The sequence below is a fragment of the Cnephaeus nilssonii genome (assembly GCF_951640355.1).
Source record: "Cnephaeus nilssonii genome assembly, chromosome: X".
Lineage (NCBI taxonomy): Eukaryota > Metazoa > Chordata > Mammalia > Chiroptera > Vespertilionidae > Cnephaeus > Cnephaeus nilssonii.
The window spans coordinates 11073474-11092321 of NC_137071.1; the positions used below are offsets into that span (position 1 = coordinate 11073474).

An 18848-nucleotide genomic window follows, 5' to 3' on the forward strand; every position below is an offset into this window, starting at 1 on the left:
AAGTCGTGAAAATTAATTGTCATTATTATTTCCTAGCAATCAGAGATTGCACTACATATACACTGTTAGAGTACTGTTAAGAACTCTAACATGTGTTATTTCTTATACTCTTCACAATCAGAACACATATTCATTGTTTTATTTTTACAGATGGGGAAATATTCTCAGAGAAGTTAAGTAACTTGAACAAGTTTAAAGAGCCAATCATAAGTGAAAGCAGGATACAAATCATAAGGTAATCTATTATAGAAGTTTTCTGAAATCCTAATATGCATAGAAATGATCTGGTGGACCTTATTAAAATGCAGATTCTGACTCAGCATGACTGGCATAGAGCCCAAGATTCTGTGTTTTTAACAACTTCCCAGGTGATTCTGTTGGTTTTCAGGCCATACTGAATAGCAAGGCAGTATATCATACTGCACCATGTTGAACAGATTTAACAGGAAAACATTCCATCTTTCTATCTAGATCAAAGCCTGAATGAAAAAATCAGTGACCTGCCCTGGCCGGCTGGTTCAGTTAGTTGGAGCATCGTCCCAAACACCAAAAGGTTGTGGGTTCCTTCCCAGTCAGGACACATACCTAGGTTGTGGGTTTGACTGCAAGTCAGGTGAGGGTGCATATGGGAGGCAACCAATCGATGTTTCTCTCCTTCTCTCTTTCTCTTTCTCTTTCTCTTTCTCTTTTTCTCTCTCTCTCTCTCTCTCTCTCTCTCTCTCTCTCTCTCTCTCTTTCATTTTCCTCTCTGTCTAAAATCAATAAAAAACATATCCTCAGATGAGGATAAAAAAATCAGTGACCAGAGTTGGAAGGGACAATTTAATAATAGGAGCAGTAAAAATAGCTGAATTTACTAACATGTTATTATGTATGCTTGATATGAATTGTCTCCTTTTATCCTCACAACCATCCTAGGAGATAAATATAATTTTAACTGCATTGTACAACAGAAGAAACTGAGGCACAGAGCAGTTAGGTAACTTACCCCATGTTATACAAATAATAAGTAGAAATGTTGACATTCAAATTTCAACCTATATAATACAGTCTCTGTTCATAATCATTAGACTCTAGTGCATCTCATTGCATGTGTTCTGTTACATAACAGTAATGATTGCTGGCCCCATCTGTGAGTGGGTGTCCGCCTCTGTCTTTGCCAGATACGCCCACCTGGACTCACTAAAAGCTGGCTCCTCCACAAGGCCTGATCATGGCATGACATTTATTAGTAACATTGGCCCACTATCTGATGGGCTGGAATCAGCATTGCTTTCATTGACATAATATCAAGTGTAGCATATGGGCTCTACCTCACATAAGTTCCGCCTCATGTTGAAACAGTCTATACAACAAGCTTTCATATTGTTCCCTTCTGTCCAACTCTTCAATGTTACATTGGCAACAAAACCTTACCCTGAATCATACCCTTCTTCGGTGGGTTCCTGACATCTCACCAATCACTTGTTCCTGAGAGTTGAATAATCCCAAAGACTCCCTGACTCTGACTGCCAAGTTGTCTGGAGCCACAATAGCCTCTCATCCCAAACATCTTATACTCACAGCTGTGCGAATTACAGCTATAGGATTAGAATATCTTTATCTACCATGAAACTAGACCTTGTCTAAGATAAACATCTCTTTAGACTCTGTACAGGAGAAAGGCTGGCTGTCTTTTGGAGTCATCCTCCATACCCAAGCCAGTTTTCCTCACCTTCATCTCCCTTTCTCTCACCTGCTCCCCCTCCCCACTGGCCCATCCTTGGGGACCTCAATCTGTCTGAGCTAGGACATGCAAGCCTCCAAAATTTTTTCTAGGTTTTAACTCATGGCTGCCATCCATGAAACCTGTGCCATTCCAAGAAGAGAATATTCATATCAAAGTCAGACAGTGTAGAGAATACCACTTGATGATCTCCTTGAGTGATCTTTAAATAGCCACATACACATTAATTCATTTTCTGCCATACTTCACTGGGGTTGCAATCTTTTTCAGCAAATTGAGACAGACTCCATAATGAGAACAAAACTAAATCAAACACCATTTCAGCAAAAAATGAAAAATCAAAAGCAATAATATTTCTGAAGTAATGGCTATGTTGAAAAGAGTGAATGCCATCAAACTCATCTATTTTCCTGTCAAGTGCTATAATGAGACTGACCAAAAAACAAGTTGCCAAATTAATCCACCCTTAAAGACTGTTGCCTTTCTTCCATCAATTTTCTACTCCTATCATTTAGGAATATCAATAAACTCCCCAAGAGAAGCTTTGGGAGTTGTTAACACTATTATTTGTGTTTCTCTTTCCCTACAACGATTCTTACTAAAGACTTAAGTCACCTATTTCCCTCAGTAGTAATGCACACTGCAAAGAACTGAACATAAGCCCTTGCCAAAAATCCTCCATTTGAATAGTTTTATTAACTACAAGCAGTGTCAAAGCCCCCAAGGAAGGCATTACAAACTTCTGTCGCACCGGATTGCCTTTTTTATCCCAGATTATCACCACTGAATATGTTTATTGGGAATGGTTTCCGTTTCTTACCTTCCTCATGTTTCCCAAGCCTATTGTTAATCGCCCTTGAGTGTAGTCAGGAAATCTGTTTGAGTTTGCTTCATGGAGCTCAAGAGTTAGCTGTGTGACCTTGGAAAAAATAACAAAATATTTGTGCCTTGGTTTGCTCATTTGTAAACCGTGTTGCTTTTAGAGGGAAAAATTAGGTGATGAAATTAAATACCATATAAGGAGTGAGGCAAATTACTTGGAAACGTAAGGTTCATAGAGTTCCATGTATTATTTATTTTTACAATTTATTGAGATATAATTCACAGACCATGCAATTCATGCATTTAAAGGGAACAAGTCAATGGTTTGTAGAATATTCACAGTTTTGAAACAATCACCACCATTTAATTTGAGAACATGTACCCAAAAAGAAACGCTATAGCTGTCACTACCCATTATTCCTCCCACTTTATTCCCAAGTCTGCTTCACTTCCCACTCCCATCCTCAGCCCTAGGAAACCACTAATCTACTTTCTCTGTGTATATTTGCCTATTTTGGACATTTCATACACATGGAATAATAAAATAGTGGTCTTTTGTGATTGGCTTCTTTCACTTCACATAATGTGGTCAAGGATGATCTATGTTATAGCATTTATCAATACTCCATTCCTTTCTATTGCTGAATCACAGTCCATTTCATGGATATAGCACATTTTACTTAGCCATTCATCAATTGATGGAAATTGAGGTTATTTTTACTTTTTGACTACTATGGATGCTGCTGTTGTTTACAACTATGTACAAGTCTTTGTGCGAATACATTTTTATTTCTCTTGGGTATATTCCTAAGAATGGAATTGCTAAGTCATACGGTAACTTTATTTACTTATTTATTTCTATGGTAACTTTATGTTTTAACCTTTTCAAAATCTGCCAAAATGTTTTCCAAAGGGACTGCACTAACAATACAGTCCTACCAACAATGTACAATGGTTTAAATGTCTCTGTCATACCCTCACCAACACTTGTTATTGTCTGCCTTTTTTATTATAGCCATCCTAGTTGATGTGAAATAGTATCTCATTGTGGAGTATTTTCATTATGCTTAAAACTAATAATTTTGAGCATGCTTTTTTCCTGTGGATTAGTTGAATTTTTTTTTAGAATTCATTTTAATTTACCTTTAGTGCTTTTGGGTGCATTATTTATATGGCTTTTTGGTGGTTGCTCCAGGGATTATATTACACATCCATAACTTATCATAGTTTACTGTGCTGGAGGCAAATTCCAGCAGGTCATAATTATGCAAGTTCATCAGAAGGCTGATGGGCCTTAGGGCTGCAGCAGGGCTGAAAATCTGCATATTATTCCCTGCTGCCAAACAGCTGAGGGAAATTCCCCTAACCTGATAATCCTTTGTTGTTTACCAAACCTTACCTTTGATATGTATATCTGCTTTGCTAAAGGGAAAAATGTGTAAATAAAAAGCCATGGGTCTGGACATTCAGGGAGCCCACTTCACTAGAGAGTGCATCCTCCACCAGATTTCCCCAAATGCCTTCTAAATTTATATTTCTTGTCTACTCTATTCATTTATGTGCAGCTCTTCTCCAGATTCCTGAACCCTTGCTCGAAAAGACTGCAGCACTATTGGCATCATTATTGTACAGTTTGATGAAGTGTAGAAACTTTACCTTTTTTTATTTCCCTTTTCCCTTCCCCAATTATAATTATTTTAACTATTACCTCTCACTATTTAAAACCATATCAGACATTTTTTATAATTTTGCTTCAATTGTCAAACACAATTTAGAAAAGTTTCGAGAGGGATACTCTGTTATATTTACCCATATTTTGCTTATTGTTTTCTTTCCTCCTTTCTGATATTCCAAAGTTCCTTCTTTTTTCATTCCCTTTCTATTTATAGAATGTACTTTAGTCATTGTTTTAGGTTAGGTCTGCTAGCAATAAATTCTCATTTTCCTTCATTTGACAATATCTTGATCTTATCTTCATTTCTTTTTTTCTTTTTTAAAAATACATTTTATTAATTTTTTACAGAGAGAAAAGGGAAGGATAGAGAGTTAGAAACATTGATGAGAGAGAAACATCGATCAGCTGCCTCCTGTACACTCCCCACTGGGTATGTGCCCGCAACCAAAGTACATGCCCTTGACCAGAATCAAACCTGGGACCCTTGAGTCCGCAGGCCAATGCTCTATCCACTGAGCCAAACCAGTTAGGGCTTATCTTCATTTCTGAGGGTATTTTCTCAGGATATGGAATTCTGGTTGATCATATTTTTTATGCAGCATTTGAAAAATATTATGCTACTTCCTTCAGGCATCCATGATTTCTCATGAGAAATCTGCTAAATTTGAACTGTTATTCCCTTATATGTAATGTGTAATTTTTCTCTATTTGCTTTCAAGTGTTTTTCATTGTCTTCAAAATACAGAAGTTTGATTATGATATGTCTTGGCATGGATTTATTGTGTTTGGGGTTTACTAATTTTCTTGAAGCTGTAGGCTTACACCTCTCATGAATTCGGGAAATTTTCAGTCCTTATTCTGAATATTTGTTCATACTCATATTCTTTCTCCTCTTTTGGAACCCAAATGACATGAATACTAGAGTTTTTATTATTATCTACAGGTCCCTCAGGCTGTTATTTTTTTCAGTCTATTTTCTCTCTGTTGTTAAGATTTGTTAATTTCTAATATTCCATCTTCAAGTTCACTGCTTCATTCCTCTCTCATCTCCATTCTTTCACTGTGCCCATGCAGGGAGATTATTTTATTGTATTTTTCAGTTCTAAACTTTCTACTTGGTTCTACTTTATATCTTCTACTTCTTGCTAACACTTTCTGCCTCATTTGTTTCTAGTATGTGCATAATTGATCACTGACACATTTTTTTTTACAATCATTGCCTTTAAATCCTTTTCAGATAATTCCACTATCTGTTTTTTAACAGTGTTGTAACCTATTTTTTCCTCATTATTCCTGAATTTAGGTATGATGAGTGATTTACAATTCTGTCTTAGGTATTTTTTATATTATGGACTTTGGATATTATTTAAATCTTCTATTTCAGAAGGTCTCTACCGACCCCATGCATTGTGGGAAGTCAGGCCCTGCCTCATTACTGCCAGGCAAGTGTGGAAGTCCAAGCTCCCCATTCAAACTTAACATACACTGTGGAGAAAGTAAGGTATGCCTCATTACTGCTAGGTGAGGGCAGAAGTCCAGACTCCCCTTGTGGTTGCTACTGACATGATGGAGGGGATGTGGAGAGGGCATCTTATTACCTCTGGGTAGTGTTGAAAATATATTCTTGGAGACTTTGGCTCCTTGGACACCACCCCAATGGGGCGAGGTAAGAATATCTCATTACCAACGGATGAGAGTGGAAATAAAGGCTCTACATTTGGCTTTTGCTGATAGAGCCAGGGGAGGTACACTGGGTTTGTTTTGTTTGTTTGTTTGTTTTCTGTGATGTGTGAGTAAGGCAGTTATTATCAAAAAGTTTTCTTTCATGCAAGGCTGATCCTTTCCTGGCCTATGGTTTAAAGGTTCTGATTATATCCTAGTTCTGCTCTCAAGGATGAATACCCCTTATCATAAATTTCTGCGGCCCGTGACGCCACACTGTGGAAGGCTCTTCCTTGTTCTCTATCTTCCATGGCCACATTTGAAGTGGTACCAGGAAGAAAGCCCTCCTTGGAGACAGCAATTTTCACAGCCCATTTCCTGCTGGTACATCTTCCCAACAAATGGTGCCGAGACAAATGGATAGCTGCATGCTAAAGAATGAATTTGCACATCCACCCTAAAGAGGATACAAAAATTAACTCAAAATGGATCTCAGATATACAGTAATGCCCCTTCTCTGTGGTATATACATTCCAAGACACACACCCCCCTTCCTTGGATGCCTGAAACCACAGATAGTGCAGAACACTATATATACTATGTTTCTTCCCTGTACATACATACCTATGATAAAGTTTAATTTCCAAATTAGACACAGTAAGATATTAACAACAACAACAACAAAAAGAACAGGTTTTTATTAGGGCTTTACTTTTGGCCGTGCCTGTGGGTGCTTCTGAGTTGAAAGCTTCTTCAGCACCCAATCCTGGATAATGTAAGGGAGGCAAAAAGGAAACCCAGATAACTCACCATTTTGTCATTCCTCATGTTCCAAAGTCCTTCGCTGGTCTACCTTCTCTGCATATTTTACAGTCTCCTTGTTTGTTTTATATATGGAATAAATAAGCAGGAGGAATAGGGGGAAATTTGCCTACACCATCTTGTCCAGAATTAGAAATCTCCCCTTTTCGCTTCTTTTAAATAATAATTATTATTTTCTTTATTTTATTTTTTCCATCACCTTTTATCTCCCCTATACCCTCTTCCACCTCTACACATGCCTAGAATCACCACACGTTGTCTGCATCCATGAGTTCTTTCTCTTTTCACTTTTTTTTAAAAAAATGTGTCCACTGAGAATTTAAAATTGCATCATGCTTCTATTGGACAGAGCTTCTGTAGACCTTAGATTTCTCACTTGCAAATGAGAGGGTTAAGAATAGATGTTCTCCAGCCTGTCCTTTCCATCTCTATAATCCCATGATTCTAAGGATTATTGTTTGGCTTCTGTATATAATGCAAATGATGTAGATAATACTGTTGTTCTTTCCACTTACCTACATCATAGCTATCAGAAATGAAATAGTCCTGAAAAGCCCTTCAAATACCTCAAAATAGAGCCAAGGGATAATTGAAGGTTATTATTTTTAAATGAATGCCAACATGTTAAAATTTCCATAGGAAGTGGCTGGTAAGCAAGACTTTCTCCAAAGGAGCTTATTGCAGGTGCTAATCAGCTCACAATATTTTTTTTTACTATTTGTGCTGAAAGGAGAATTAATTACTTCAATAGCTTTACTTCTTCATATACCTAAATAATGCACCCCCCACTCTGTGAAGAATAAACTAAATTTGATAGAGAAAGGTTTAATGGGTAGCTAAAAATAGCACTGTAATCTCCTTGAAAGAACTCCCAGTACTCCCTCTCCCTCCTTCTAGAAAGACTTTCCTTTTCTGAAACTATTAATGAATGGTCCTTGTTTCCTTGTGATTCTCTCCCTCATCCTATCCTCCCACATATTGTTTTTTTTTTCTTCCACATATTTTGAAGGGCTATTAAAGTTCATTTTCTTCCAATATTCATGATAATGAATCTTGAAATCCATTAGCTCATTCACAGAACAATCCTAGTAACTTGGCCATGAAATCCTGACTTACTAGAAGCCTTGTTTAAAAATTAAGACAGTGCCTGTCAGCTTTTGGTACAAGATGTAAAGTTCTGTCCCCATTATACAAAGTTCCCCAGTGATTCAGTTGTCTCATCCCAATTGCTTCCTTTGTAATATGTGTTCCTGTGTTCAACAAAAAAGGCCCTCCTGAAAGTCATTGGTGATTTCCTTCTTCCAAATTCAGTATTCTACTTACCAGGCCTTCTCAACACGTTCTTTACCCTTATTTCATATTATAACACTTTCTTCTGATTCTATTAAATATTTCTTGTTTCTTCACTTGGTTCCCTGTCCTTCTCATTATCTAATAATATGAATTTGTTAATCCTGTAAGCTATTCTTCAACCTGTCTTTTGTTATTCTACTTCTTGGGAAGAATATCCATTCTCAGCTTCAACTACAGCTTCTATGCTGATTATGTTCATATCTCTACTCCTTATCTCCTCATCTGAACTACAGTCCCAAATCTCCAGTCCTACTTAACATTTCCATTTGCACCACACCATGAACTGGAAATGTCTGAAACCAAACACTTCTTGCCTTTTCAATGACTTCCAGTCCAACTGTTTTGTAAAATGGCTCCAAGATTCTTTGCTTCAATGACTCTTTAATTTATAAACTTAAGTTATCTCTGATTTAACATTTCTTTCATTCCATCTCTATAATTAGGCACCAAATCCAGCATGTTTTCCCCTACAAACAGGAATGGAGAGGAGTGGGAAAGGCCTTGGAGCTGATTAGACTTGTGTTTAAATTTAGCTAACTTATTTACCACTAGCACTGGGGGTGGGAGGTCCTTCAGCCTGGCCTGTGCCCTTTCATAGTCCGGGACCCCTCAGCGGATGTACGCCTGCTGGCTTAGGCCCTAAGCCAGCAGTCAGACATCCCTCTCGCAGTCCAGGGCTATCGCAGTCCGGGATGCCTTGCTCCTTACTGCCCACCTGCAGTGGAGGTGGGAGAGGCTCCTGCCACTGCTGCTGCGCTTGCCAGCCATGAGCCCAGCTTCTGGCTGAGCGTCGCTCCCCCTGTGGGAGCGCACTGACTACCAGGGGGCAGGTTCTGCATTGAGCGTCTGTTCCATGGTGGTCAGTGCGTTTCATAGCGACCAATTGTTCCACCATTCGGTCGATTTGCATATTAGGGTTTGATTATATAGGAGGATAGCTTTGCATGAACTTGGATATATTATTTAATATCTATGAGTTTCGTTGTTCTCACATGGAGAAGGAGAAAAATACATGGAATTTCTATGATGATTAAATGAGCTAAATAAATGAAATAATTTGATAATTGCATTTTAAATGTATGTATTCTTTTAAATTTATTGTTGAAAATATTACAGATGTCCCACTTTCCCACCTTTACCCACTTCCATCTATCCCCCTCTGGCTATCACCACACTGTTGTCTGTGTCCATGGGCTATGCATATGCATATGTTCTTTGGCTAATCTCCTCTACTTTTTTTACCCACTCCTCCCGTTCCCCTTCCCCTCTGACCTCTGTCAGTCTTTTCCATATATCCATGCCTTTGGTTCTATTTTGTTTATTAGATTTCACATATAAGTGAGATCATATCCTATTTGTCTTTCTGTGTCTGGCTTATTTCACTTAGCATAATAATCTCCAAGTTCATCGATGCTGTCCCAAAAGGTAAGAGTTCCTTCTTTTTTATAGATGCATAGTATTCCATTGTGTAAGTGTACCACAGCATTTTTAACCACTCATCCACAGATGGGCACTTGGACTGTTTCCAGATCTGGCTATTGTAAACAACACTGCAATGAACATAGTGGTGCATATATTCTTTCTGATTGGTGTTTCAGAATTCTTAAAATATATTCCCAGAATTGGGATCACTGGGTCAAAAGGCAGTTCCATTTTTTTTTTAAGGAAACTCCATACTATTTTCCACAGTGGCTGCACCAGTCTGCATACTTACCAACAGTACACAAGGGTTGCCTTTTCTCTAAATCCTTGCCAGTACTTGTTTGATGATTTATTGATGGTAGCCATTCTAGCAGATGTGAAGTGATATCTCATTATGGTTTTAATTGGGATCTTTCTGATGATTAGTGATGTTGAATATCTTTCATATTCTCTTTTGGTCTATTCAGGTCCTTTGACCATTTTTAAGTGTATTGTTTGTCTTCCTGGTGTTGAGTTGTATAAGTTCTTTACATATTTGGGAAATTAACCCCTTGTCAGATGCCTCATTGGCAAATACGTTCTCCTGTTCAGTGGGTTCCCTTTTCATTTTGTTGATGGTTTCCTTTGCTGTGCAGAAGCTTTTTAGCTTGATACAGTTCCATTTGTTTCTTTTTCCCTTTGTTCCTCTTGCCCTAGAAGATATATCAGCAAACATATTGCTCCAAGGTATGTCTGAGATTATACTGCCTGTGGTTTCTTCTAGGATTTTTATGGTTTTGCAAGTTACATTTAAGTCTTTTATTCGTTTTGAATTTATTCTTGTGTATATAGTAGGACTAAGAAAATGTTCGTTGCTACTTGGCTCCCTCCTCTTCCTAGCTGTTACTTTCTCTGAATTACCACTGCCACAATGTTCAAATTTCTCAGTCTAATGTACTTATAATACCACAAACACAGCCCCCATCCTATACTTCACTGCATCCTGCTTTCTTCCTATGGACCTGCTTCCTTAATTAATACAAACAGCGTCATTTGACTTCTTCACTCTAAGTGCACTCCCTTTCATTGGCAAATTTATTTTATTGTCTTTATGGTTCCTGACAGTTCCCTTTTCCTTTCCCTTGACCTAGACTATCTTTCTCCATTTCCGCTTTTCTCCATAATCTGGATCATTTATCCTAGTCCTCCAGTGCCGGAAGCCAATTCCAGCATGTCAGCAGGGCTGAATCATCTGGGATGGCTGAAAGTTATTTCCACAAACCTGAAAAGGATGATTGCTTGCTGCCAGAAGGCTCAGGGCATCTTAATGTACACATTATTGCCTCCTACTGGCCAAACACCTAAACAGCCATGGGCAAATTCTTCCAATCTGACAATGGATTCTGTACCTAACCCTACCCTTTGATGTTTATATCTCCACCTTGCTTTAGGACAAATTATGTTAATAAAAAGCAAGGGATCCTGAGACAAGAACTTAGTTCCTTTAGCTAAGTCTTTCTCTGACTTCCGAATATGCCTTTCAAAATTATGTTTCATCTCTGGACTCTTATTTAATTTATGCACAGCCCCTTCTCCAGATTGATGAACCCTTCTAGAGGCCAGATCAAGACCACCGGCATTACTCCAGGCTGCCTTCATCTGTTTCCCAAGGTGACATTGGTTTCTTCCCCTGAAACTTTAACATCATCTGATCTCTAATTTCAGACCTTATAAGTCTTTGCCTCTACTCTCCAGCCTCCCAGACTTCACTCTAGCCCTTCTTGTCTGCCATCATCATTAATATCTGATAACATGCTGAATTGTATGTAATCGCTAATGTGCTAGATGAGTGCTTATAAAGCCTTTTATTTTGCTTACCAGTGATATTTCAAAACCTCATCTGGCTACTGGTATTAGTTTTACTTTTTCTGTTCTAGTAAAGACCTTTTAAAACCATTTAAAATCCTCATTTCATGTTTAAAAGGATATTTTACAAAAACAGAAGAGCACCATGTTAGAATAAAATAATTTAAGTTGAATAAATTTAGATTTATTTTTTAAAAACTTATCCTTATTATCCTTATCCTTATTCTTTTCATTTTGGTGTAGACTAGAGGAAACTCTCAGAGAAATTCCTAGACAGGCATTTGGGAACCTCCATAATTGTCTCTATATAACTATTGTTTCTATAACATAGGTAATTGGGACTTAAAGAGTTCCTCCTATGAACCAAGTAGTGTAACTGTGAGTTTGTGTCTGTGTGTATGAGATACACCTTACTATGTCAGTCTACAGATAGCAGCGCCAAGGCATAAGAAGCTTAAAACTTGTTCCAAAAAAACAACACCACAACCCAAGTGTAATCATGAGAAATTACATCAGGCATACCTAATTTGAAGGATAGTCTACAAAATATCTGACCATTACTCCTCAAAACTGACAAGGCTATGAGAAATAAGGAAAGGCTGAAAAACTGTTACAAATCATGCATGACAATTAAATGCAATGCAATTTCTAAGACTGGATCCTGAAACAGAAAAAATACATTAACATAAAATTGGTGGTATAAAGCCTGGAGATTAGTTAATATTAACACACCAGTGTGTGTTTCTTATATTTGACAAATGTACCATAGTAGTGTGAGATAAGATTGGAGGACATAAACTGGTTCAAGAGAATATGGGAACCCCTTGTACAATCTGTGTAATTTTTCCATAATCTAAAATTATTCCACACAAAAAGTTTGATTAAAATATTGAGAAGAGGTTCTACTGGCAAATTCCTTCGGAAACTTTGGGGTAAATAATGCCCAATGGAGTATCTCAATTCCTGTAATTATCAGAGTTTTCTGAGATACCTAATATGCATTGTGACTATAATATAAGAGATATAGGATGTTATATTTACCAACATATTTGGCCAGCTACCTATTCTTTCTTTAGAAAGTAGCTTTCCAGAAAAATGCTGAGATGGAGAATGTTTTTCCCAGTGTTTCACAGACTTTTACCCAATATCTTATCAGGTTCAAATTTTAATCAGCAACTTTTGATGAAGAGAGAAAAATGCCATGAATATGTAACTGGCAAAAGACTAAAACTAGAAGATACAATGATGAATGAGAGAATCAGCATTAATGTTATATTAATGGGCTGCTGCAATTGACCATAGGATGACTATAAATGATAAATATATAGCCTACTTTTAGTTAAATGGAGAAATAAAAAATCAATCATGTAAGTACAGGATGAGGAAGAATGGACTCAAATGCCCATCATGTTCTGGTGAGGGGCTTTGTGTCTTGACTTCATAGGTAGAATGAGTACAACTGTCATGCTTAGTAATCAATACGTATAAAGTTAAGGCCATTTCTGCAGATTTGTTTAGTTCTATGTGCCATATCACAAAAGCTCCTCAATGAATCATTTCCAAAGGAGAAGGAACAGGATGATTTGCATCTTGGAAAACATGTCATATCAAGAAATATTTTAGAAAACTAGGAATTTAACCCTGATGAACAAAAACCTTAAGGGGATTTGACAGTGGTCCTTAAATATATAAGGATACAAGGAGAATCAAACCTATTCGGTGTAACTTCAACTTTTGCTGAAGAGAGAAAAATGCCATGAACATGTAACTGGCAAAAGAAGGAGGATCTAAGGAAACAAACAAATCCACTATTTTTCCTCCTATGGAAATAATTGATTTTTTTTTAAAAAAAGCACAACTATGTGGATAAGTTCATGGCTTGCTTCAAATATGCTCCTAAACTGAGCCAGAATTAGCAAGAAATGAGCAATGGAGGCACCTATGACACCAATGTTGCGGAAACACTCACTCTCAAGGTCCTAGAAAGGACTATAGGCTCAACCTCTGAGAGTGAGTGTCACTTTAAATTTTGCTTATGAGATACCTGCTTACCTTGCCCTAGTCCAAGGCCTGTGATTGGTCAGGTCATCAAAGCCCTCTGTGACATCACATTAAATGTTTCCCTAGGTAACGGCTATATAACTATCTACCAGTCAGTATGGTCTCTTGCTCCAGAGCCTGAAGAGAAAGAGACCTCGGGCCACATCTCCCAACTGGAGGTAGGCGATAAGTCTGTACCAATTCTACCATGTAGAAATGGCCTGGGCCCCAAAGCAGAAGTGGGCAGAGCCAAATCTAAGGGATCCCAGGGCTGGCAGGGCCTACAGAGATGGCAGGGGAGGCAGAGGTGGCAGAGATGGCAGAGGCCAGGGCTGGGGCAGCTCCTCCAGCCACCTGGAGCCTAGGGCTCCTGGCCCCCGAAGCCTTCCTCTTGTTTTTAAGATAAAAAACAGTCTGATTGGTGCAGTTATTGGTCATGGCGGATCAAAAATAAGAGACATCCAGAGTATGACAAACACGAAAATACAGATCATACCGGGCCAGGGTGATTCCGAAGCAGAGGTAAACATTTTTGGCAGCAAGGAGATGCAAGCAAAGGCCAAAGCAGTTATAGAAACTATTGTTGAAAAAGAAGGAAGCAACTACCAGTATTCAGAATGCATTGTTAATAATGCTGCATCGCAACCATCTGTTGCAAGAGACTTAACCACAGATAACACTGTTAGAGAAGTTCGACCACCGATAGACTGGGATCGAATTAGGGCAAGAGAGAAAGACTGGGAAAAAAGAAGATGGGAAGATTTAGCACCAATTAGAAAAAACTTTTACATAGAATCCAAAGCAACAAGTTCTCTGTCTCAAATGCAGGCAGATATTTGGAGGAAAGAAAATTTCAACATAATTTGTGAGGATTTGAAAGATGGTGAAAAACGTTCTTTCCCCAATCCAACTTTTAAATTTGAAGACGCTTTCCAGAATTATCCTGAATTAATGAAAAACATTCAAAAAGCAGGGTTTCAAAAGCCAATGCCAATTCAATCACAGGTGTGGCCAATTGTTCTACAAGGGATAGATCTTGTAGGAGTCTCCCAAACTGGAACAGGCAAAACTTTGTCCTATTTATTGCCTGGGCTTATTCACATCAATTCTCAACTAACACCCAGAGAACAAAGGAAAGGTCCTGGCATGCTAGTCCTTACACCGACTAGAGAATTAGCTCTCCAGGTAGGAAACGAATGTTCTAAGTATTCATATAAAAATCTTAAAAGTCTTTGTATATATGGTGGTGGAAATAGACAACAACAAATAAAAGACATTGCCAAAGACATAGACATCATTATTGCAACTCCTGGGCGACTGCATGATCTGCAAATGAATAATTTTGTCAACCTTAGAAGCATAACCTACTTAGTTTTAGATGAAGCTGATAAAATGCTAGATATGGGATTTCAATATCAGATAATGAAGATTTTATTAGATGTGCGCCCAGATCGGCAAACTATTATGACAAGTGCAACTTGGCCAGATCCCATTCGTCGACTTGCACAAACTTATTTGAAAGAGCCTATGATGGTTTATGTTGGTACTCTGGATCTAGTTGCTGTAAATACAGTGAAGCAAAATATAATTGTTACCACAGAAGCAGAAAAACGATCTCTTATCCAAGAATTCCTACAGAACCTGTCATCCAAAGACAAAGTCATCGTGTTTGTCAGTAGAAAACTTGTCGCTGATGACTTATCCAGCGATTTAAGCATCCAAGGCCTATCTGTACAATCCCTGCATGGAAACAGAGAACAAAGTGAACGTGAGCAAGCATTAGATGACTTTAAAACTGGAAAGGTGAGAATACTTATTTCTACTGATTTAGCAGCCCGAGGTCTTGATGTTGATGATGTCACACATGTATATAATTACGATTTCCCAAGAAATATTGAAGAATATGTACACAGAATAGGGCGTACTGGAAGAGCAGGGAAGACTGGCATGTCCATTACCCTTATGACTAAAAAAGATTGGAAGATTGCTCCTGAATTGATTAAAATTCTGGAAAGATCAAATCAAAGTATCCCAGAAGCTCTTGTAACAATGGCCAAAAAATACAAGTTAGATGAACAAAAAGAAGACACAGGAAGAAAATCAAAACTATTTCAACAAAAAACCAAGGAATTTCAATAAGATCTGCAGTGAAGAGAAGTTGTGGCATACTACCAGAAGATTCAAGATATGTTAAAGTTATGCAGTGTTCAAGATACATATTGGAAAGTATTGGAAACATACTGGTAGTTTGAAGACAACGGAGTGTTTAATAATACCACTAAGCTTTCAATATTGTGTAAGCTCCTTAATAAAGTCAAGTGATTTGAAAATGACAGACTGAGAGATTCTGTGGGGGGAAAATAGATATTATGTGTTGGTTAAAGTTTAGATTCTATTATAGCCTGCCATGTCCATCTGTGTCTTCTCTAAAAGACTTGGTAGTAGATAACAATGGTGCTTCTCTTGCTTTAAAATAGCTGTACTGAATTGAAATATAGTTTTTATCAAGCTTATCACAGTCAATATATTCCATTTTCACCCAGTGATCAGTGCCACAATAATCCCTAAAAATATCTCCACTGTACTTACCTAATTATTTTAATTCATAAGAAAACTAGAGGCCCAGTGCATGGGTAGGGTCTGGCCAGCCCACCCCAATCGGGGCCATCGGGTCGAGTGGCCAGGGGGCGGGGGGGTGGGGGAGGGATATGGGAGATTGGCTGGCTGGCTCGCCCCCCATTGGGAGGGCAATCAGGGGTGGGGCCAGCTTGGGGGAGGGGTTAGGGGTGGTTGGCCGGTTGGTCCCACTCCTGATTGGGGTGGGGGGGCCAATCGGGGGCAGGGCTGGCTAGGGGGAGGGGACATGGGTGGTTGGCTGGCTGGCCCCGCCCCTTTGTCAAACTCCCGGTCAAACTCCCTGTCAAAGGAACAATTTGCATATTAGCCTTTTATTATATAGGATAACTGCTAAATCTTCTAGATTCCCAAATTCTATTTTTTTTCCCAATAGATGTGACTTATAGAACAGGGTGCCTGACTCAGTGCAAGTCATATTTTCATACAAATTCTGTTACCAACCATGGGTAAAAATGTTGAGGTCTTGCCTTTGGAGGTCTCACTTTCTACACTAGTAAATTTGGGTGGTTGTATTAAATAATGTTGGGGTCCCTTTCACCTCTAAATTCTATGATATTATAACCAAAATTACATACCCCAGCCTTATATTAACACTTACTTTTCTAATCTATGGAAGAGTACATCCTGTGTAACAAATTGAAAAGTGAACCCCCTTTTAATAACCAGAATAGTGCATTCTACTTTTTAAAAATATATTTTATTGATTTTTTTTTTTTTACAGAGAAGAAGGGAGAGGAATAGAGAGTGAGAAACATCGATCAGCTGCCTCCTGCACGCCCCCAACTTGGGATGTGCCCGCAACCAAGGTACATGCCCTTGACCGGAATCGAACCTGGGACCCTTCAGTCCGCAGGCTGATGCTCTATCCACTGAGCCAAACCGGTTAGAGCAGTGGTCGGCAAACCGCAGCTCGCGAGCCACATGCGGCTCTTTGGCCCCTTGAGTGTCCTAATGCCACTTCTTCAAAATAGACTCGCCCAGGCCGAAAACCGACTTCTGCGCATGGGCTACGAAGTTTCAATCGCACTGTACGTGTGCACCCACACATGGTATTTTGTGGAAGAGCCACACTCTAGGGGCCAAAGAGCCGCATGTGGCCCACGAGCCGCGGTTTGCCCACCACTGAGTTAGGGCTCTGCTTTTGTGTGTGTGTGTGTGTTTTAGCAGGCTGCATTCACTTCATTTTTCTTGTATAAAATTACGTAGTGGCCACAGCTGGAGCCTAGGTCCTCTACATAGAAACTCTGGTGTGGGTCTTTACAAGATGGCCAGTGAGTTCCTGATAGGGAGACTTGGTGAACACAGTCTCTTTCCAGAGATCTGGGGTAAGATAGCTGTAGGTCTTAGAGATGGCATCAAAGGTGGCCCTGGAGAAGTTGCCCAGGGTGGCAGTGCAGCCCCTGGCGGAGGTATAGCAGTCGTCAATAGCGGCCATCAGCAATAGCTTCTTGGGCACAGGGGCAGAGACAATGCCTGTACTCCTGGGGGCAGGGATGGAGTGCATCGGTAGAGCCACAGCGGCCAGTCACCTTGCGAGGAAGAGTGTGGGGCTTGCCTATTTTGTTCCCCCAGCAGCCTCGCTGCACAGGGACAATAGGGAGCTTGGCCAAGATGATGGTTCCATGGATGGCAGTGGCTACTTCCTTTGAGCACTTAACACCCAGACCAACATGTCCATTGTAGTCCCCAATGGCGACAAATACCTTGAACCGGGTCTTCTGGCCAGCATCTGTCTGCTTTTGCACAGGCATACTCTTCAAAACCTCATCCTTGAGGGATGTCCCCAAGAAAAAGTCAATGATCTCAGATTCCTTGATGGGCCAAGAGAATAGATAGATCTCTAGGGACTTAATCTTCATGTCCTTGACCAGGAGGCCCAGCTTGGGAATCCACTCGTCCTGGTCTGCTCGAGCTCCACAGACTCAGCCCCTACTCCAACCTCAGCAGCCAGAGATCTGGCCTTGATGCAGCTGCCAAATCCTCCACTGAAGCCCTTGTAGCCTCCTTTACAGCACCCTCTCCCCGCCCCCCAGCCTCTTCACAGCACTGGTGTCATCTGCCATTTGGTGTTTCCTCGAAAAGAAGCCCATTCTGCTTTTTTATTGACTTTTTTTGTGATGTGACTCACAAGTTGTCTATTTTCTTTTCATCAGATTTTATTTTTCAATTTGTCTTGAAAAGGTCAAAACCACATACATACTTCAGGGGAAAAAAACGTGAAAGAAAAATATATCTAATCTACTGGGAAAAACAGTAAAAGATAACCAAATGACATTTTTGCCATAGAAACCAATTTCAGTAAAACTCCTAATTTAAAATTCTATCTCTTATGTTTTCTTTAGACGCAATTTGCATCTTCTCACATTGCAAGAAAAAATACAACGATGCTGAGTTTTAAATTTCAGTGTTTTTGAGAACATGTGAATTAGCAAAGCCTTAAAATTTCTGGCAAAACAACAACAAAAAAATTTATGCAACAATCTTTTTTCTCCAGCATGCCTCAGCTGTGACCACAACAACTAAGTCAGAAATTAATGAAATAAAGAGTGAAACACTCTAAGTATAGGTGTTGGAGGTTTAAATTCTGGCTTTAAAGGTTCTTTATATAGGCCTCAACATCCACCTAATAAAAGAGTAACATGCTAATTGACTGTACCTTCGTGACACCCACCAGCCAATCCACCTAATAAAAGAGTAACATGCTAATTGACTGTACCTTCGTGACACCCACCAGCCAATCAGGAGTGAGTATGCAAATTAACCTAACAAGGATGGCAGGTTGATTTGCATACACAGGCGTCAAAGGGGCGGGACACAGGCGGGCCTCTGGGCAGCATGGGAAGG

General features: G+C 39.2%; 1 protein-coding gene and 1 pseudogene across 2 annotated transcripts in view; one reads left to right on the top strand and one right to left on the bottom strand.

Moving 5' to 3' along the window:
* Positions 1-13583: 13583 nt before the first annotated feature.
* Positions 13584-15506, top strand: DDX53 (DEAD-box helicase 53; the record flags this gene model as incomplete). The annotated part of the gene is made up of 1 exon (XM_079765658.1): positions 13584-15506. The coding sequence occupies one exon, from the start codon at positions 13584-13586 to the stop codon at positions 15504-15506; it is 1923 nt and encodes a 640-aa protein (XP_079621784.1).
* Positions 15507-17164: 1658 nt separating this feature from the next.
* Positions 17165-18848, bottom strand: part of LOC307096086 (small ribosomal subunit protein uS5-like) — a 45166-nt pseudogene continuing 43482 nt past the window's right edge. Inside the window, exon 3 of the transcript in view lies at positions 17165-17907. The product of the transcript in view is annotated as a small ribosomal subunit protein uS5-like (transcript). The remainder of the gene's footprint in view (positions 17908-18848) is intronic.